Below are 16,546 nucleotides of genomic sequence, written 5' to 3' on the forward strand. Positions count from 1 at the left end.
TTTCTAAAAAGATTAATCTGAGGCCATTTGTATCAGGTTCTGTGGGAAAAGGATGAGGCCATAACCAACCTCTTGCTGCCCTCAGTGTTCGACATCTGTTTCCTGTGCAATTGCCAAACCCATTACCAGCATCATAAATGAACCCCAACATCAAAACTGTCTTTTTTGTGAATGAAAAATAGGATAAAAACAGAAAGTCATCTGCTGTTCAAATTCTGGCTGCTGGGAAACATAGAAAGCAAGAATCCAACTGATTTCCAGATGTTGAACAACTCTGCATTTGAAGGAACTTTGTGCACAGAGAACTTGTAGCGCTCCTTAGAGTTTTTCCCAAGCTAGTATGGTCTTACTGGATCTCATATATCAAAACAGGATCTTACTGAAAAAGAGACTTTTAAGGGAGCAGCCATTACCCGAATGCATGCTGCAATGGAGATGTGATATTCACAGTCAGAAAAAGTGGGAAACTGTATTTTTTTGTGATGGTTTGTGATGAGGCAAGTAACAGTAGCTGAACAACACCAACGTAAACAAACAGTTAGATTTCAAAATATCCAATGGAGAGACTTGAATTTGTTTCAAAAACATTGCACTGTTTTGCTAAAAGGAAGCTGTTTCCCATTTTCTGTTACATGATCTTTGACATGACAGTATAAACTGTCATTTGGTATTGGTCATGGCAGAGAAGTTGCATTGTTCTAGAAAGCCCTGGTGGGACAGAGGAGAGGTAAAAACAAAGTAAAAAAAGAGCCCAATTCTAGAAGCAGATGGAGTGGCCTAAACATCCTTGTGTGTTCAGAGCTTGGTTAGATGTTACTGTTGTCTTCTACATACAAGAGTATTCATAACATTATGCCCTAGAAAATCAGACTAACCTTAACTGTGGCCCCAGGAAAGAAAAGCCAGTTGCCAGTATCCACAGGATCAAGATTATCTTCTAACACAACTTTTCTGTGAGCAGCATTTATGATCAGGATGTTGTCCAATGCCCAACAGGCTTCATACACATCACCAGTGTGAACATAATCCTGTTTCCACTGAAAATAGATGTTCTCCCCTTTAGCATCTTCAGGAAGGTACAAGATGTGGATGATTGTGCTGACATTGGAAGGAGCGCTGAAAAACAATGATAAGGAATTAGACCAAGTTTAAGGCATAGCCAGGAACATTTTTCCCTCATTTAACACATTTACCAGGTGTGACACAGTTGTGCTGATGTCCCTTGTATGCTGAAAAATCTTCCATGGAGATGAGAAAATACGTGCCCTGAGGCAGAGTTCCACTGTGCCAGGCAGTTCACATACAGCTCAAACAGGCAGCCTTGCTTCAAAGAAAGTGCAAGCTAAGGCAATAAATAACAGATCAATGCAGATGTTTGGAGAGCAGGAAGAAACAGCAGGGCAACATTCATACTTAATGCTGGTCACATCTCCCAGGTGACTGGACATTGTCAGGTATTTTGCAGGTATGGCCAAAAGGAAATATTAAGGACTCACTTTACAAAAACAGGTCTCCCAAAATGTGATTTTTGCATGAGCTTTCACCAAAAGAAACTCCTGACTTCTGGTGCCTCACTCCCTCATAGATCTAGATGGAGCAGAATGGCCAGAGGGAAAAGCTGGGAATTTTCTCTGACAAACGTGTCCTTCCAATCCCACACCCCTGCTGTCAGGATAATTCTGTGGATGGGGAGGGCCACCTTGCCTGCCTTTCCATGTTCTGCTTCAAGAACAATACAGAAGAAACAACCCATTTGTCCTATCTCTTGCTGCTGAAAATGGAAAATGTGGGGAGGAGAGGCAGACCTGGAGTATTAATATTAGGCAATGATCAGGGCCTTGAGCTCTGCTTCCCAGAGCTGTCCTCAGAGCTGTGAAAGGATTGAGGTTCACCCCAAGCTCTGGGTGAATGTCTTTACATTGCCAGTGGCAGTGAAAGGACTGAGCTCTGTGTGCAAGGAAGGGATGCTGAGAATTATTATTTTTATTTTATTAATCACCCAGCAAGGGAATTAGCTACATTCAAACCTCTGGCTGCAAGGAGTTACAAATTTCGGGTTTGCAAGATGTCAGCTACTCAATCTTGCCTCTGCCTTGGTAGCAGTGCTTTGGTGGGTGAAGAGCTTGTCAGAGGCAATCCAGAGCATTTAGGGAAAAAAGCCACCAACAGCTTGCTCATACAGCAGCAAATGGAGGAACTTCTCTTTGTAAAGCAAAACATTAGGGTGTAGTGAAATGCTGAAAAGCAACTGTATTTGTCCCATATTCACACCCAGAATCTGCCCCCACAAATCACCCTGCACTTGCTAAATGTTATGTCTGTCACCCTCCACTGCAATGTTGCTCTGAGACGTCGTCCTCGCTTCTGCCTGAGCCCACACACAGCACCCACCTTCCCTGAGAGGTCCTTCCCCTCCCTCCCGGGAGTCCAAAGCTGAAATCCCACTGACACAACACACACCCACACACTGACACAGCACCTCCCCTTCACAGCTGCCCTCCTGCCCCACCTCTCCCCAGTTCTCCCTCCCACAATTCCCTGGAGCTGCCTGTAGTGCAGTGAAAGCCACTGAAGCACATGCAAATAAATACTCTAACTCATACAGACCACAGGAGAAATGAGCATCCTTTCATTATTCATCCTCTCCACTTTGCACGACACTGCTCTATTGACCTATTTCCTACTGCCGGCTCCAGCAGTCAAAGTTAAAGCAACACAGATCAAACTATATGTGCATTAACTTCAAAAAATTGGGGGCTTGTGTTTGCACCATCACAACTCGAATTTCCTGGCTTGCAGAGCTATGAGGGTAACTGAACTGATGTTAGGGACTAGGTGCATAATTCTGCATCAATGTGAGAAAAATAAAAGATATTGTGTGGTTACTCTGAGGCAACTCCAGTGGCTGCAGTGAAGTTACTCTTGCTTTATATTTTTCTGAGATAAGAATTAACACCATCTGTTTTACTAAAATTGTTCATAATTTGTGCCTTTGTCAATTAAATCATAATCCCACAAGGAGTGGGAGGATGAAATACTGAAATCTACAGCCTTGCAGCTAGAGTTTTGCTTACTCATCAGGAATTAAGTAGCCTTTTGCTCTGCAAATTGTCTCAATGGACTGAAAACAGGCTCAAGCAAATCACCTGTGTGGCACAGACACTACGGTAATGCAGAAGGGTGGACTGAGACATTGTAAGGACATTACATATAAATGGCATTTTTTCTTCCCCAGTTGTACTTGTATAACTATCTATATATGCCAATGCACATCTCCTAATATTATTTAATAAAATGTTGGTTCTACTCTCTTAGAAAAATCCATCTCCAACACCGACTCTCACTTTAAAGGTGTGCATATTGCAATAAAAGATTTTAAAATCCCCATTCATAATCCTTTGCACTTTCACGTAAACCAATTTGTTTAAAAACATGGCATAAATCACCGTATTCTTGTTATTGTAACAGTGTTAGGACCCAAGCGTTCATATCAAACTATAAACTATTTTTATTGAACATTTTATCCTACCAAAGTAGAAGCTTGTAACACTATAAATTATGGCTCTTGCTGACATTAAAAGCAGTGCTAAAATGCAAAAGTCATCAAAGTTTTGTTTTTTCAGGCACTTGAACCTGCTCGTTATCGGAGCTGCATTTTAACTCTGTAGTCATTTTCTTCCTTACCTCCCACATAATCAATGGATGAAATTGTGATTTACCAAACCCAGTGGCAGTTCTGCAATTCACCCCTCATCTTTTAATGTGTATGAACAAGTGAGAACTGAAAAGTTAACAATTAAAACAGGTTTTAAAAGACCCAGGTTTAAACACCACCTGCTCAGCTAGAAAGCATGAAAATTATTAAAAAGCTGTAACAAACCTAATTTTCTCCAGCTGAGTCCAATCTGCAGAACTGTTCTTACTGTAGGACACGGTGATACTGGGATCTGAGTAACTAAAGCGACATGAACCTGATCCTGAGAAAAGCAATAAAATGAGAAGTATTACGACACAACGAAGTAATAAATGATCCTCCAATAACCACAGTTGCTGACTGTGCCTTTGTCACATCACCACTTCTCCCGATTTTAAAGCACTTTGATTGATGATGAAATTTCCTGCGATCTGTTGCTGAAGGTAAACACAAAATAATGCATGCTTTATGAGTCAGAAATAAAGTAGAAATGATAAATCACAGCAGTGCCGTGTAATCTCTGCAAATTTCCCAGGGGAAGCCAAGTAAATTACTTAACACCCCCCACTGCAGGAAAAAACCCACCATATACTGTTTAAACAAAACCTTCATATTAGAGAATAATCCACATAGCAGAATTCACAGAGAAAACAGTAAAAGACTGTTTTTCATATTACTATATAGAAAAAAAAAAAATCCAGAACTAAAAACCCAGTAAGTGACAGGAAAATGTGTACAGAATTACTTGAGCCAAGAGCAAATGTGCTTTAGGAATCTAAAAGAATACAGACATTACAAAATTAGTTATTTTAAGGATGCCCAAAGAGAATTAAATTAAGAAATCATCCAATATACTCACTAGAGCCTTTAATTAATAATAAACATTTGATGCTGATCTGGGAATCTCACAAGACTTTACAAAAATGAACTAATTAAGCCTTATGGCACCCCTGCAAGGTAGGGTAATATATTTACTTTTGATTTATAAAAGGATGTCTTCTGGGTGTTGTCACAAAAGATGCGCTTAACAATTAATAAAGGGGACAGTCAAAATAACAAATACTGGGATTGAAAAATTCAACCTAGAAAACATGATAAACAACCTGAGTCGTAACTAAATACACTAAAAATACTATTTTTCTCAGACACCAGATAATTCATCCACCTCAGAAAATTCAACACCCAGTGAAACAGAAAAATCCTAACCTGTGCTCCAAAGATCAAAATTTCTACTTCATAAGCATGTTGAAATGTGAGATTCAGAGCAGCAGACATCAGGTACCTTTCATATTTAAGAGAAGCAGCTCTCAACTAAACAGCACCTCTGATGGCATCAGGATACTACTGAGTGAGTACCACAGCTTTGCTTAGAGTAGGAGTATGTATTATGTGTGCTACAAGTAGTATGTTATGTTTATGTGTGCTTCAGGTATGTTCAGTCACACTGAAAGTTGTGTATATACATACTTTTATATATGTATGAATGTATATATATACCCAGATGTGGAAACTGCTGACCATAAAATATCATTTTCCAACTAGAGGTACTTATTTTTGGAATGAAATAAATGGCCTGATTAAAAAGGTGTTAACTACTTGTACAAGAGAACAGCTTACACATTTTAATGGGAACATATGTCATTAAGTACACTGCTTGCAGCCCCAGCTCCCCCGAGGCAGTTCACATTCGCAGATCTCAGCTCTGCAGAACTGCTTTTCTACTCTGAGATACACAGCACATACCTCTGCAGGGGGAAAACCACCCCAAAACATGGGATGAAATCCTGCCTCTATAATTTTGCCTGATACATCAACTAGCATCCTGGAAACGACCCACAAAGTTGCTTTCTTATATCTTTTACTAATGATAAATTGTAAATAGAGGAACAGGTACTTCTGAGCCACTACAGCTGTGTGTGGTACATTCAGCTGGTCTGACACGTATTCTTGCTGTAATGAGGCACAGAATAATTAATATTTCAAAGGCAGCAGGACTTTGAATTGCCAACCATGTACCCAAAATGACTACAAAGCAACTGTCTGGTTATATTTTACTGACAAGGCATTTTACTTCTATCATATTAAAACCAAATGATGTCAGGAAAAGCCTTTGCGTTTCATATTTGCCCATCTGCTGAGATGGTCTATTTTACTGAGTGACATCTGCTGTGGGTTCCTGCTTCTGTGGCATTTAGGAGTTCCAACCCTTAATCACACTCGTTCATTTCATTTCAGGGGAATTCAGTTCAAAAATCAGTGAACTTTTCAGCCAGTTTAACCACTTTGGCTGGCCAGAAGCTGTGAGGCAAAACAGCAACACACAGTTTTCTGTTAGACAGAAATTAAAGGAACATAAACAGTAAAAACAACCAGCAATATAGACTTTATAACATGTGCCATTTCAGTTAGCATTACATTCAACTTTCGGTACAGCGTTCTTAAACAAAGGCAAGTCCAAATATTCTGCTAAAACAGGGGAGAAGGCCATATTTGCTGCCTATACTGCAAAGACGATAGGAAATGAGTGTTCCCTGTCAGTACAATCAATATGAAAAATGCTGCCTGTTAAATCTGAACACCCTCAAACTATGCAATGAAGATCAAAGTTATTGCTTAAAAGAAATGGGGCCACTGAAAAAGGACTTTGCAAGGTAGATGTGGTATTTCCCTTGTGTTATTGGAAAGGGAGAAATGGAGACAGAATTAAAAGAGATCAGGCAAGCGCTGTGTTTATTATTATTTTAATAAGCAGAACAGGTTGTGTTAAGATTAAAATTAGTTTGGGAAAGTCATCAAGATCAATGTAAGTAGCCGTTACTGTCTATGACGACAATTCTGTTTTATGTTCTTGACTCAAAATCATAAAATAGCAAGATTATTTATCATTTAAGTATCTAATTCTGCAAAACTTGACCTGACAATAAAAAAAAAAAAGAAATTAATCTATTTGAAAAAATCATCAACAAGGTTCAGGCACTATTCTTTGCCATTTGAACCATCTGTTTTAAACACACAAAACCAATACTCAGCTTAGCTTACCCTAAGGGTTTCTCCCCATGAAAAGGGAGGAAGGTGAACATACAACTGCACTCCAGGACAGGGTTTACTGAAAGCCAGTGGCTTTCAATATAATTTTCAATATTACTTTCAATATTACTTTTACTTAATACTATTACTATTACTCCATATTACTATTATTTCAGTAATCCTAAACTAGGGTTATTTAAATCATTTTGTAGAAATCTGCAGTTTGGATGTTTGCCTCCACCTTGACCAGCCAAGCTATATTCTGACTTTGTGAACAAACAGATGATCAAAATTCAAGTAGTAACATAGCAGGAACTGAGGGCAAATTCAGCCAGGGAAGGGAGGTGTCCTTCACACTGCTCCAGAGATGGTAATAAACAGTTTGTCAGTTCCGAGCAGAGCGGCAGGGGCAGGATGTCATGCTGTAAATCTTCATACCCTCCTGTCCTCCAAAGAAAAAGTTGTACAAAATGACATAAGACCTTTTGAATGAGATTAGAATAGGCTTGTTTTAAATCAAGAATGCCCAGATTTTGAACCAGCCATGAAAACGGGTAATAAACCATGCACAATGATTACCATAAAGAAGTCTACATTAGTAAGTTACTGCATTAGAGAAAAATGCCTTTTTTTTCTTAAGCCAAGTACGTCATAGCAAACCTGATGCCTTGGTGAGGTTATTGCTAGCTAAATCTGACTAAGAGTTGGGATTATACTTTCAATGTATTTACTGGAGCAGGGAGGGCAGTGACCAAACCACCTCCCAACCAAGAATAGCCTCATTTTTTCTCTACATATGTATAGGCAAGCTTGTCCTTGGGTTTCAGGAACAAAGTATTTTTCTCCTTTGGAGTTATTTTACTCCTTTTGATAGGCTTCTAGCTGAAGTTCACAGACTTCTAAAACTTTTGGAAAAAAGCTAAAGTATACACAACCTTCATGGATTTAATTTTAAATGATACATTTGAAGTTCAGACAGTGTCCTGGTTTCAGCTGGGATAGAGTTAATTGTCTTCCTAGTAGCTGGTACAGTGCTATGTTTTGAGTTCAGTATGCAAAGAATGTTGATAACACTGATGTTTTCTATTGTTGCTAAGTAGTGTTTAGTCTAAAGTCAAGGATTTTTCAGCTTCTCAAGCCCAGCCAGCGAGAAAGCTGGAGGGGCACAAGAAGTTGGCACAGGACACAGCCAGGGCAGCTGACCCAAACTGGCCAACGGGGTATTCCATACCATGGGACGCCACATCTAGTATATAATATAAACTCTGGGGAGTGGGTGTGGGGGGGATTGCCGCTCAGGGACTAACTGAGCGTCGATCGGCAGGTGGTGAGCAATTGTATGGTGCATCATTTGTACATTCCAATCCTTTTATTATTACTGTTGTCATTTTATTAGTATTATCATTATCATTATCAGTTTCTTCTTTTCTGTTCTATTAAACTGTTCTTATCTCAACCCACAAGTTTTACTTCTTTTCCCAATTTTCTCCCCCATCCCATTGGGGGTGTGTGGGGGGGAGGTGTGAGTGAGTGGCTGTGTGGTGCTTAGTTGCTGGCTGGGGTTAAACCACGACAGACAGCAATTTTGTCTGTTCCCAAAAACGATGAGCAGCTTCTGTTATAACACCCAGCTATTTTCATATACTAAGTATTTTGAAACATTAATTTATCTGGCTTGTGCTTTACATGCTTGGATTTTGCCCCAAGGCAAATTTTAATAAAATAAAATTTGCTTAAAGCTGAATCCAGACACTGATGCTAATAGGGGAGGGTTTTGACTGGTAGAGCATGGGAATGCAAAACAGCTCCTGACCACTGCTTTGTTAATTCTACCTAAACCAAACAGGAAAGAATAGAAAACAAAAGTTTGTTTTCTCAACAAACACAAGTATGGTTCTCAATTGTTTTGCTGCTTGTTTCAGAGGACTGGTAACCCATAGCCAGGACCTCAGTAGTACTGACCACCTGCAACATGTCCAACTGAGATAGTCATGACTTTTTTGCCTATTTTTTGTAAGTCTTGTTAAGCTGATTTTGGTTTCCTCCAATGCCACTGAAAGTACTAGTGAATATTTTACATACCTTATTTTTTAAAATATCATGTAGGTAGAAGTACTAAGAGCACAGTATTTCAGGAGAGATGTTATGAAGACACTTCATACCAGGTATTTGTATGCAGGTATTCAGTTATTTGTATCCAGGCTGACAATGGCAGGCAAAATTACTTCTCACTACGGCTTTGTCTCCAACTGTGTCAGATTTACAGAAGCCCGAGTCATACAGCTGTTGGTCTCTAAGATTTCTTAACAACACTGATTAGAAGCTGGTGTTTTGCTGAGATAAAACTGCGTGCCATCTGCAAGGAAAGCAATATTTTGCTCCTTATAGATGGTGACGTCCTCCGCCTCTTGACAGCCTCTTCATAGTTCCTGCAAGTGCTTCCGTGGATAAGCAGATGAGATATCTAATGCTGGCTTTAAGGAGAATGAGTCTAATGTGGAACTGTACAAGAAAAATTCACAGAAAAAATTTGTAGAAGGGTTTAAATTGTGTTCTGACTGCAGCCTGAAAAACAAAAGGGAGCTGAAAAGAATCCCGTTTATCTAATGCTAGAAGATTGCTTTTATTCATTTTGTTAATGTGATGAATAATGATTAGTGTTTGCTAAGGATTATGATTTGCTGATATTGCTCGAATTAAGCCAAACTGGATAGTATAAATTACTAGTGGTCAAATATGACTGGCTTGCTAATAGTTTTTTCCAAATTAATGAACCATACAGTTTGGTATAATGGATGCTCCGTGGATCCTAATTTTTTTTAGGTGTATGTTTCTACTGGCTTCTGATCAAGAACCAGATGATTTTTAACCATGTTAAAAGATGGAATGTTTTGTGCTGGATATATCGGAAGCAGTAGTACAAAAATGTGCAACTCACTGTTCATCCCATTCTGCCTCTGAAATTTGCATTTAGTTATGTGTGATTTTTAATTATGACATATTTTAGATCTTTAGACTATCTTTCAGAAGTTTGTTTTTGTTTATAGAACAAGTTCAGAGGACAAATAAGTATTTTAAGTGTAAAAAATCTTCAAATTAAAAACTGTAGAGAACTGTACTCTATTTTGTAGTTGTAGCATACATTGTCATGGAAAGAATTAAATATTTTTATTGCTGGCCACTTTTTTCTCCCTTGTGAGAAGAGGATTGTGACTATCTGTACCCCTGCACGTGTTCTGATAAACAATCTGAAATAAATACCTGACACTGGAAAACAAAAATGTCAATGGTGTTTGCCTTTGGTAAAAATCAGATCTACTCTAATATTAATGAGAATTATGAATTTTGAAATGCAAAGTCTCAACTATTTATTTTTCCACAGGTTTCAGAGAGCAGCTAACTTTTGTTCCACTGACAGCTTTAGGCTATTGCTCCATTTTGGAAATGCTGGGTAGTTAGCTCTAAATAAAAATAAAGAGTTGACAAGCATACTAAAAGCCTCCACTGTAAAACTACAAAAGATGAGAAGAATAACTAGTAAATAAATAAATTTGATAAAAATTAATCAATCAGAAGGACTTCAGAAATGAAGTCCTAAAAAGTAATCAGTCAAACCCCAAGTGGAGGGGGCCCTGAGCGAGCTGCCCTTGCCCAGAGGGTGGTCCTGGCTAGAGCGTGGGGGGAGCACTGGAGCCGGTGACCTCCCACAGTCCCTTCCCGCCCACCTCCTTCCAGGATTCCCAGTAACAGCAAATGTACCTTTTATAAATTAATGCAGCTAATTTCCTTTAGATGAGAAGTAAAGTCTGAGGAAATACTTATCTGGCTCAACTTCCTCTTAGTCTATTTATATTCAGAGATATGATGTGCTTCCTGCGCTCACACAAATTTGTTCTCTTCTAATGAACAAGATCAGGTCACAATTCATAATGCTTTTTTGTGCTGAGAACATTAAGGGGAGAAAAATAAGCCAGGCAGAAAGCTGTATTTCCCTTATGCCAGTTTCCACTTTATTCTGATGTAAAGATGCTCAGCTATTTACAGTGTCTCTTTCTGAGATACAGCCAGCAGGTACCTGCTTGGATAATGTGTCTGTTGCCAAATAAATAATTACATGATGCTTCTAAATTTAACCATGTTCTTAAGCGCACTAACATCGTATAGAGCACCTTGCTGAACGCAAAGTGAGCAAACTTGTTAAGATCTGGATGTAATGGACACCCAGGAATTACAGCTACTGAAACAGTACTATCATTAACACCACAGAAATACTCTTACAGTGGTTCTTGAGTGTCTGACCAAGTAGTAAGCCCTGTGCTCAGCAAGCATTTTCTACTGGTATACCTGTACTGTATGCTTCAACATTATTGCCATTAAATGCTTAATGTCAGATTACATGGAGATCCTCTAAGTGAAAGGGTCACCTTTCAATGAAGCTGGGCAAAAATTAAATTATACCATCTTAAACTTAAATTAGTTCAGCAGTACACTAATATGTATTGATAAGTAGAAAGAGAAGTTAAAACTCTGTTTAGCAGCCTGGGACAGCTGCAAAGGTCAATAATCAAGAAAATGAGCACCATAAGATGCTGATAAGGGTATTAAAAGACTGCAGGAAGGTAAATGATGTTTCATTTAGATCCCTACAGCCAGTCCAATCTAGAGAGGCAGTAGAAAACACACACTGGTCACAAGAACTGCTGTGTAAAAGGAGGTATCTTGAATATAAAGATTTGAAAGACCTTTCCTTGCCTGCTTTAGCAAAATTCCCTGGCACCACGAAAATCTGGGAAATATTTTTTCTCAAGCCAAGTCCTGAGCTGAAGAGTCTCTCTTTTCTGAAACCCTATAAAACTGATTACCTGCCTTTAACTTTATATGTGGGTAGATAATAATTAGTTTGGCAAAAGCTTTTTTTTGCCCTGATGGGCTTTTCTATTTTTATCTGCTTTTGCTTTCATGGAAACCCCCTCCCTTGCCCACTGGAGAAAGACCCAGGAGCGTTTTGCTGAGCTGGGGGCTTCTCTCTCCACCCCTGGGAACTACAGATGCTTTGTTGTTTAATTCAAAAATGGACAATTTTAATCATACAAAAGTGTTATCCTCACACAATGATATGAGCAGGATTAAGATGAAAGTCAGTCTGTAATCCAGCATTTATTATTTGCAGCAACCAATTCTGTAATGGCCTGCGTTTGACTGTGAGGCGGTGGCTCAGCCACCTGCCCTGGCTCTGAATCCTGAGGCTCTCTTTATCTTTTCTGCTTTTCTCCATGTAGTAAATCTGTAATGCTCACATTCTAATTCCTAACAGTGGCAGAGAAGCCCTCGTACGGAAGTAATAAAGACAGTATTTCATTGTAACCTTGGGCTAGCCAAAACAACACAAATCATTTTGCCCAAGGCCATTAAAATGTCTTTCAAATACAGCATTAACTTTAAACCTTGGTTTCAATCTAGGCATTATCTAGGCAGCCCCTCTTGTATAACTCAGCAAAATCGATAAACACCACCTAACATTTCCACATGCTATGTGAAGTGTGCTATATGATGTTACTTACCTGCCTCATTCTTTCACATTAGATGTAATTTATAACCTATGCATCTACACAAAGGACTTTTCCACCAGGAAGGTGAAACTAGTAGGTTTCACATCAGGCAACAGCAAATGGCAATTTGGGTGGTGAGTCAAAAATCTTAATATTGTTTTATCAGGGGAAAATGGGAAATGAAGCAAGCAGAAGAAATGCAGAATGGTGAATGACATTAATTTTGGCACTGAATTTTTCAAATTCTCAAGTTTTTCCCAAATGTAAAGGAAAGAAATCAGGAAAAAATAACCCGGGGGTTCAGATACACTCAGTGCTCTGTTCTCATTGCTTAGAGGGGCTTGGATCTGAATATAGCAACAATCAAGCTTCATTTCATAATATTCATTTCTTATGGACATTAGTGCTTTAAATTACCTATTTTAAAAACTGTTTTTATGCCGTATTTAAGCTTAGTTCAGACAGGGTTCTAACACAATTTTATTAGCCAGCTTCCTGGTAATGAAATCCTTTAGAACCTCATGCCAGCCCAAAAGTGCTCCATATTTGCCTAATGCAAGATATTCTATCTCCTCTTCCCTGTTGGTACCACTGTCAGCATGACCATAAGGATGTGCCATGCCCACACAGCAAATCTGGTGCTTCCTGGAAGGCACTGGAGCAGAAATTTGGGTGGCTGAAGGTAATCATCCATGCAGGTGACTAAAGTGCAGGAGGTGGCTCAACATGCCCAAAACATTTGGCACCGCAGTTTCTACCAGGAGTGTTTTTGTGTTCAGCTAACAAGATAGTGAAGGATTTAAAAGATCAAATACTCTTCCATGCTGAATTCAGAAGGGGCTTATTTTTCACTTTGGTATTTCTCTAGAGACATGTGAGTGAATTTTCGTAGCAATTCTGAAGGAAATTGCTCATCTCTGTCCTTTTCTGCTTAGGGCAAGCCCAGTGCTACCTCATGAAATGGCCATTACAGCATTTGTTAGTTATCTGATAGCTTCTGCTAATTGTAAAACTGACTAAACAAAACTGGAAATTAAGAGAAAATGATCAGCAGTGGCTCCTCTCAGCCAAAGCTATGGCCTATTTAACAAAACATGTTTGGATACATGAATTTCTATCAAGTGGTCTGAATCCAAGCAGAGGATAAACAGACAACATAAAAGCAGTACCGTCAATATAACAGCTGCCACCCGAACTGAATTAAAACATTATAAAAATATAAATGACAAGTGCCTTCAGACTGTTACATGGGGCCAAATGCAGTCATCATTGTTCACGCAGCTGAGCCAAAGTGGAGTCTGGATGTTTCTGGTGGGAAGGAGAAGGAATCGCGGTCTAGTGCAGATGCTCTGCAGAGCCCTCCAGATGCTGCTCTAGAGGACAGCCCAGAGAGACTGCTATTTCCTCTACAGAAATACATAGGGGTCAGTGAATCAGCTGCACTGTTTATGTATTAGATAATTTTTGTAAGATTATTTTTTGTCCATCGAGGTCTTCTATTTGCTGAGGTTAATAGGGACATAAATGTGTTTTCTGAGGAATAGAAGCTTTGCAGGTAAGGACTAATCCAAAGAGCACATTCAACAATTATGATTAATAATAATAATAGTAATAATAATCATCATCATCATCATCTGTAGTCTGAATATGCGTCAGGGCAAAAAAGTATTACCATCACCTACACAATTACATTTTATAATTTAATTCTGCAAGACTCACACTGGTAACAAAGGCAAATTGCCACTACAAAAAATGAAGGAAAAAAGCTAAGCCTGAAAAAAATTGCATTTTTTTTACTAAAGGTGATAAACACTATCTGTGCTTCGTCTTCAACAAACATCACTGAGACACTTAGCCCACAGACTTGCTGAGTAAAACAGCACTCATGTAGACCCTAGTGAGCTTGGTAGTTCAGGAAGAGTAATAGAGGCCACCGGTTAATGATTCACTAACTTGATGTCTTAGGGCGAGGCAGGACATGACATGAAAACCCTTTTGGAACCATTATGTCAAAGATCTGCATCGAAATCAATGACCCCTACTCATATGCTGATCAAAAGCAATCAGTAGCATATTTTAAACAGTCTTCTCCATTACACTTACAGAGGACTGTGAAATCAGTCAGCATTAAAAATAGACTGTAAATAAATTAAGCTGCATGGAAGTTCTTGGTATGTGTACTGCACATGTGCCTCACCTCTTGAAAAAAATGACAGTATAAATATAAAGTCATCACAGGTGATACAATTACTCTTAAGAACAGCTGATGGTCTGATGGATTTTAAAAGCTCAAGGAATTTGAAGTGAAGAAGGGGTGATTGCTCAATCAGAAAATAAAGCTGCAAGAGTGGAAAGTGTGTTGAACAAGATTGGAGAAATTATGAGCTTTGTTACTGGTTTTAGTGATTATACGGCAAGATTATCAATGGAATATTTATGCATGTAAAAGCAGAAAGTTTAGCATTTTATTTCCTTTTAAGGAAGGTAGAAAACAGGGACAAATGGGGTACTACTGAAAGAAGAGCACCCAAGTAATGTCTCTGCACCCTGAATTAGTGGAGTTTTGTCCTTACCAAAAAGTCCTGAATAGTTGAACACCAATAATAATCCTTCTACAGTAACATTTTAACCATATTAAAAACAACAGATACACACATTTATCCTTGCTATAGGGTTCTATTAGAAAGATATTAAGAGAGATTGATAAGTTACAGGTAGGTACTGCTAGTGATTGTAATACGTTCATTTTATCCTTATGGAACCCTGTAGGTTTTATCCTTGTCAAATACTGTAATCAAGAATGAACTTGGTCATCTGATGGATGTTTAGACAAAATAAGTTGGAACAATGGAAGGGACAATAGCGACAGATGGCAGAGAAGTGACTGGATGATGTGAAAGAAGCTAACAACATGTTTTAACTTTTGGTCAGCCCTGAATTGGTCAGGCAGTTAGACTAGATGATCATTGCAGGTCCCTTCCAACTGAAATATTCTACTTCTATTCTATTCTATTCCATTCCATTCCATTCCATTCCATTGCATTCCACCCCAGAAGCAGGAGGAGAAAAGGGTCATTCTTACTCTATGAGTAAGGTCCAAATGCTTCTGGTTCCAGACCAATGTGAATATCATAACATGAGTGACTGGTCTTATGGATAATACCTACTGGGATTTTCCTGAGAGGACAAACTGAATCCACCTGGCAAAATCACAAAGCACTCTCCAAGATTAAAGCCTACTACTAAACCCCCACACTGAAAACTGTGTTTTTAATGGAAGATTGATGTGCTAGGCACATGTTTTGCTTCATGTCAAGTCTTTTCTCTAGCAATAGCTGGGACTAAGCATATGATCCATGCAGTAAAGATACCTAAGGAATTTCCAGTGTCAAGCCTGTTGGTTGTGCAGGCATTGAAGATCACCTTTACTCACGCATCCTGCCTCTTCAAGTCTTTCATGTTAATAGCAATTAATGCCCTCAGAGAGCGGCACCTTCATTGCCAGCTCAGTAGTACTCAGTGCCCACCAGAACTTTAGGGACAGGTTTTTATTATTTTATTTATTGCAGGAAGAGTTATTCTGCATCATATTGAGTTTCTTATAAGATGTTTCATTTGTCATGGTGAACATATACTCCAACTTTTTCAAGTATGCCATGGTCTTGCCACTTTAAATCTGAAGTATAAAAACTGTGGCAAGTCCTGGGGAAATGTGTAGCTGTCACAGACTTTCTGTACATCCTTTTCTGGATACCAGGAATTCTGGCATGATCACCACTAAGCTAACAGAAAGGCACTTTGGAAGACTGCATTAAGCATGAAACAAAAGAAAGATTACAGTTAATTTTTCTCGATATGGCATGGGCATGCGCACTGATGGATTTCAAGCTTTACCTCACATTTCTTGACTTTTAAATAAGATTTTACATACTTTTACAATTTCCATTTTACATTACCTCTCTCAAATTCAATGCAGTCCTTTGTAGGATAATTAAGTGATGCTTATATAAAAGTAGTAACTCCACCACAAGATTACAATGAATAAGAAAGATGTCTGTCAAAATGTGCTATTTCTATATATCAGACAGCAGTGTGCAGAACAGTAAGCTGCTGAGAGGTTTGATTCTTAGGAATTCATGCAAATTATTTTATTGCTTTAGCACCATATTATGTGGCACCTTGTGCATTTCATTTCAAATTCCCTTTTGTATTAAACCAAAGCCAATGCTACAAGGATGAAATGACCATAACTCAGCTAAAATCAATTAAGGAAAGA

At 38.7% G+C, this 16,546-nt stretch overlaps 1 protein-coding gene across 1 annotated transcript in view; it reads right to left on the reverse strand.

Annotated features, from left to right (window-relative positions):
* The window catches only part of RELN (reelin), a 305,272-nt gene that overhangs the window by 135,288 nt on the left and 153,438 nt on the right, over window positions 1-16,546 (reverse strand). Inside the window, exons 9-10 of the mRNA XM_075024802.1 lie at window positions 3,881-3,977; window positions 876-1,116 (exon numbers count right to left, since the gene is read on the reverse strand). Of these exons, the coding sequence (XP_074880903.1) occupies window positions 876-1,116; window positions 3,881-3,977 (338 nt within the window). The remainder of the gene's footprint in view (window positions 1-875; window positions 1,117-3,880; window positions 3,978-16,546) is intronic.

The sequence above is a fragment of the Buteo buteo genome, chromosome 4, assembly GCF_964188355.1.
Source record: "Buteo buteo chromosome 4, bButBut1.hap1.1, whole genome shotgun sequence".
Lineage (NCBI taxonomy): Eukaryota > Metazoa > Chordata > Aves > Accipitriformes > Accipitridae > Buteo > Buteo buteo.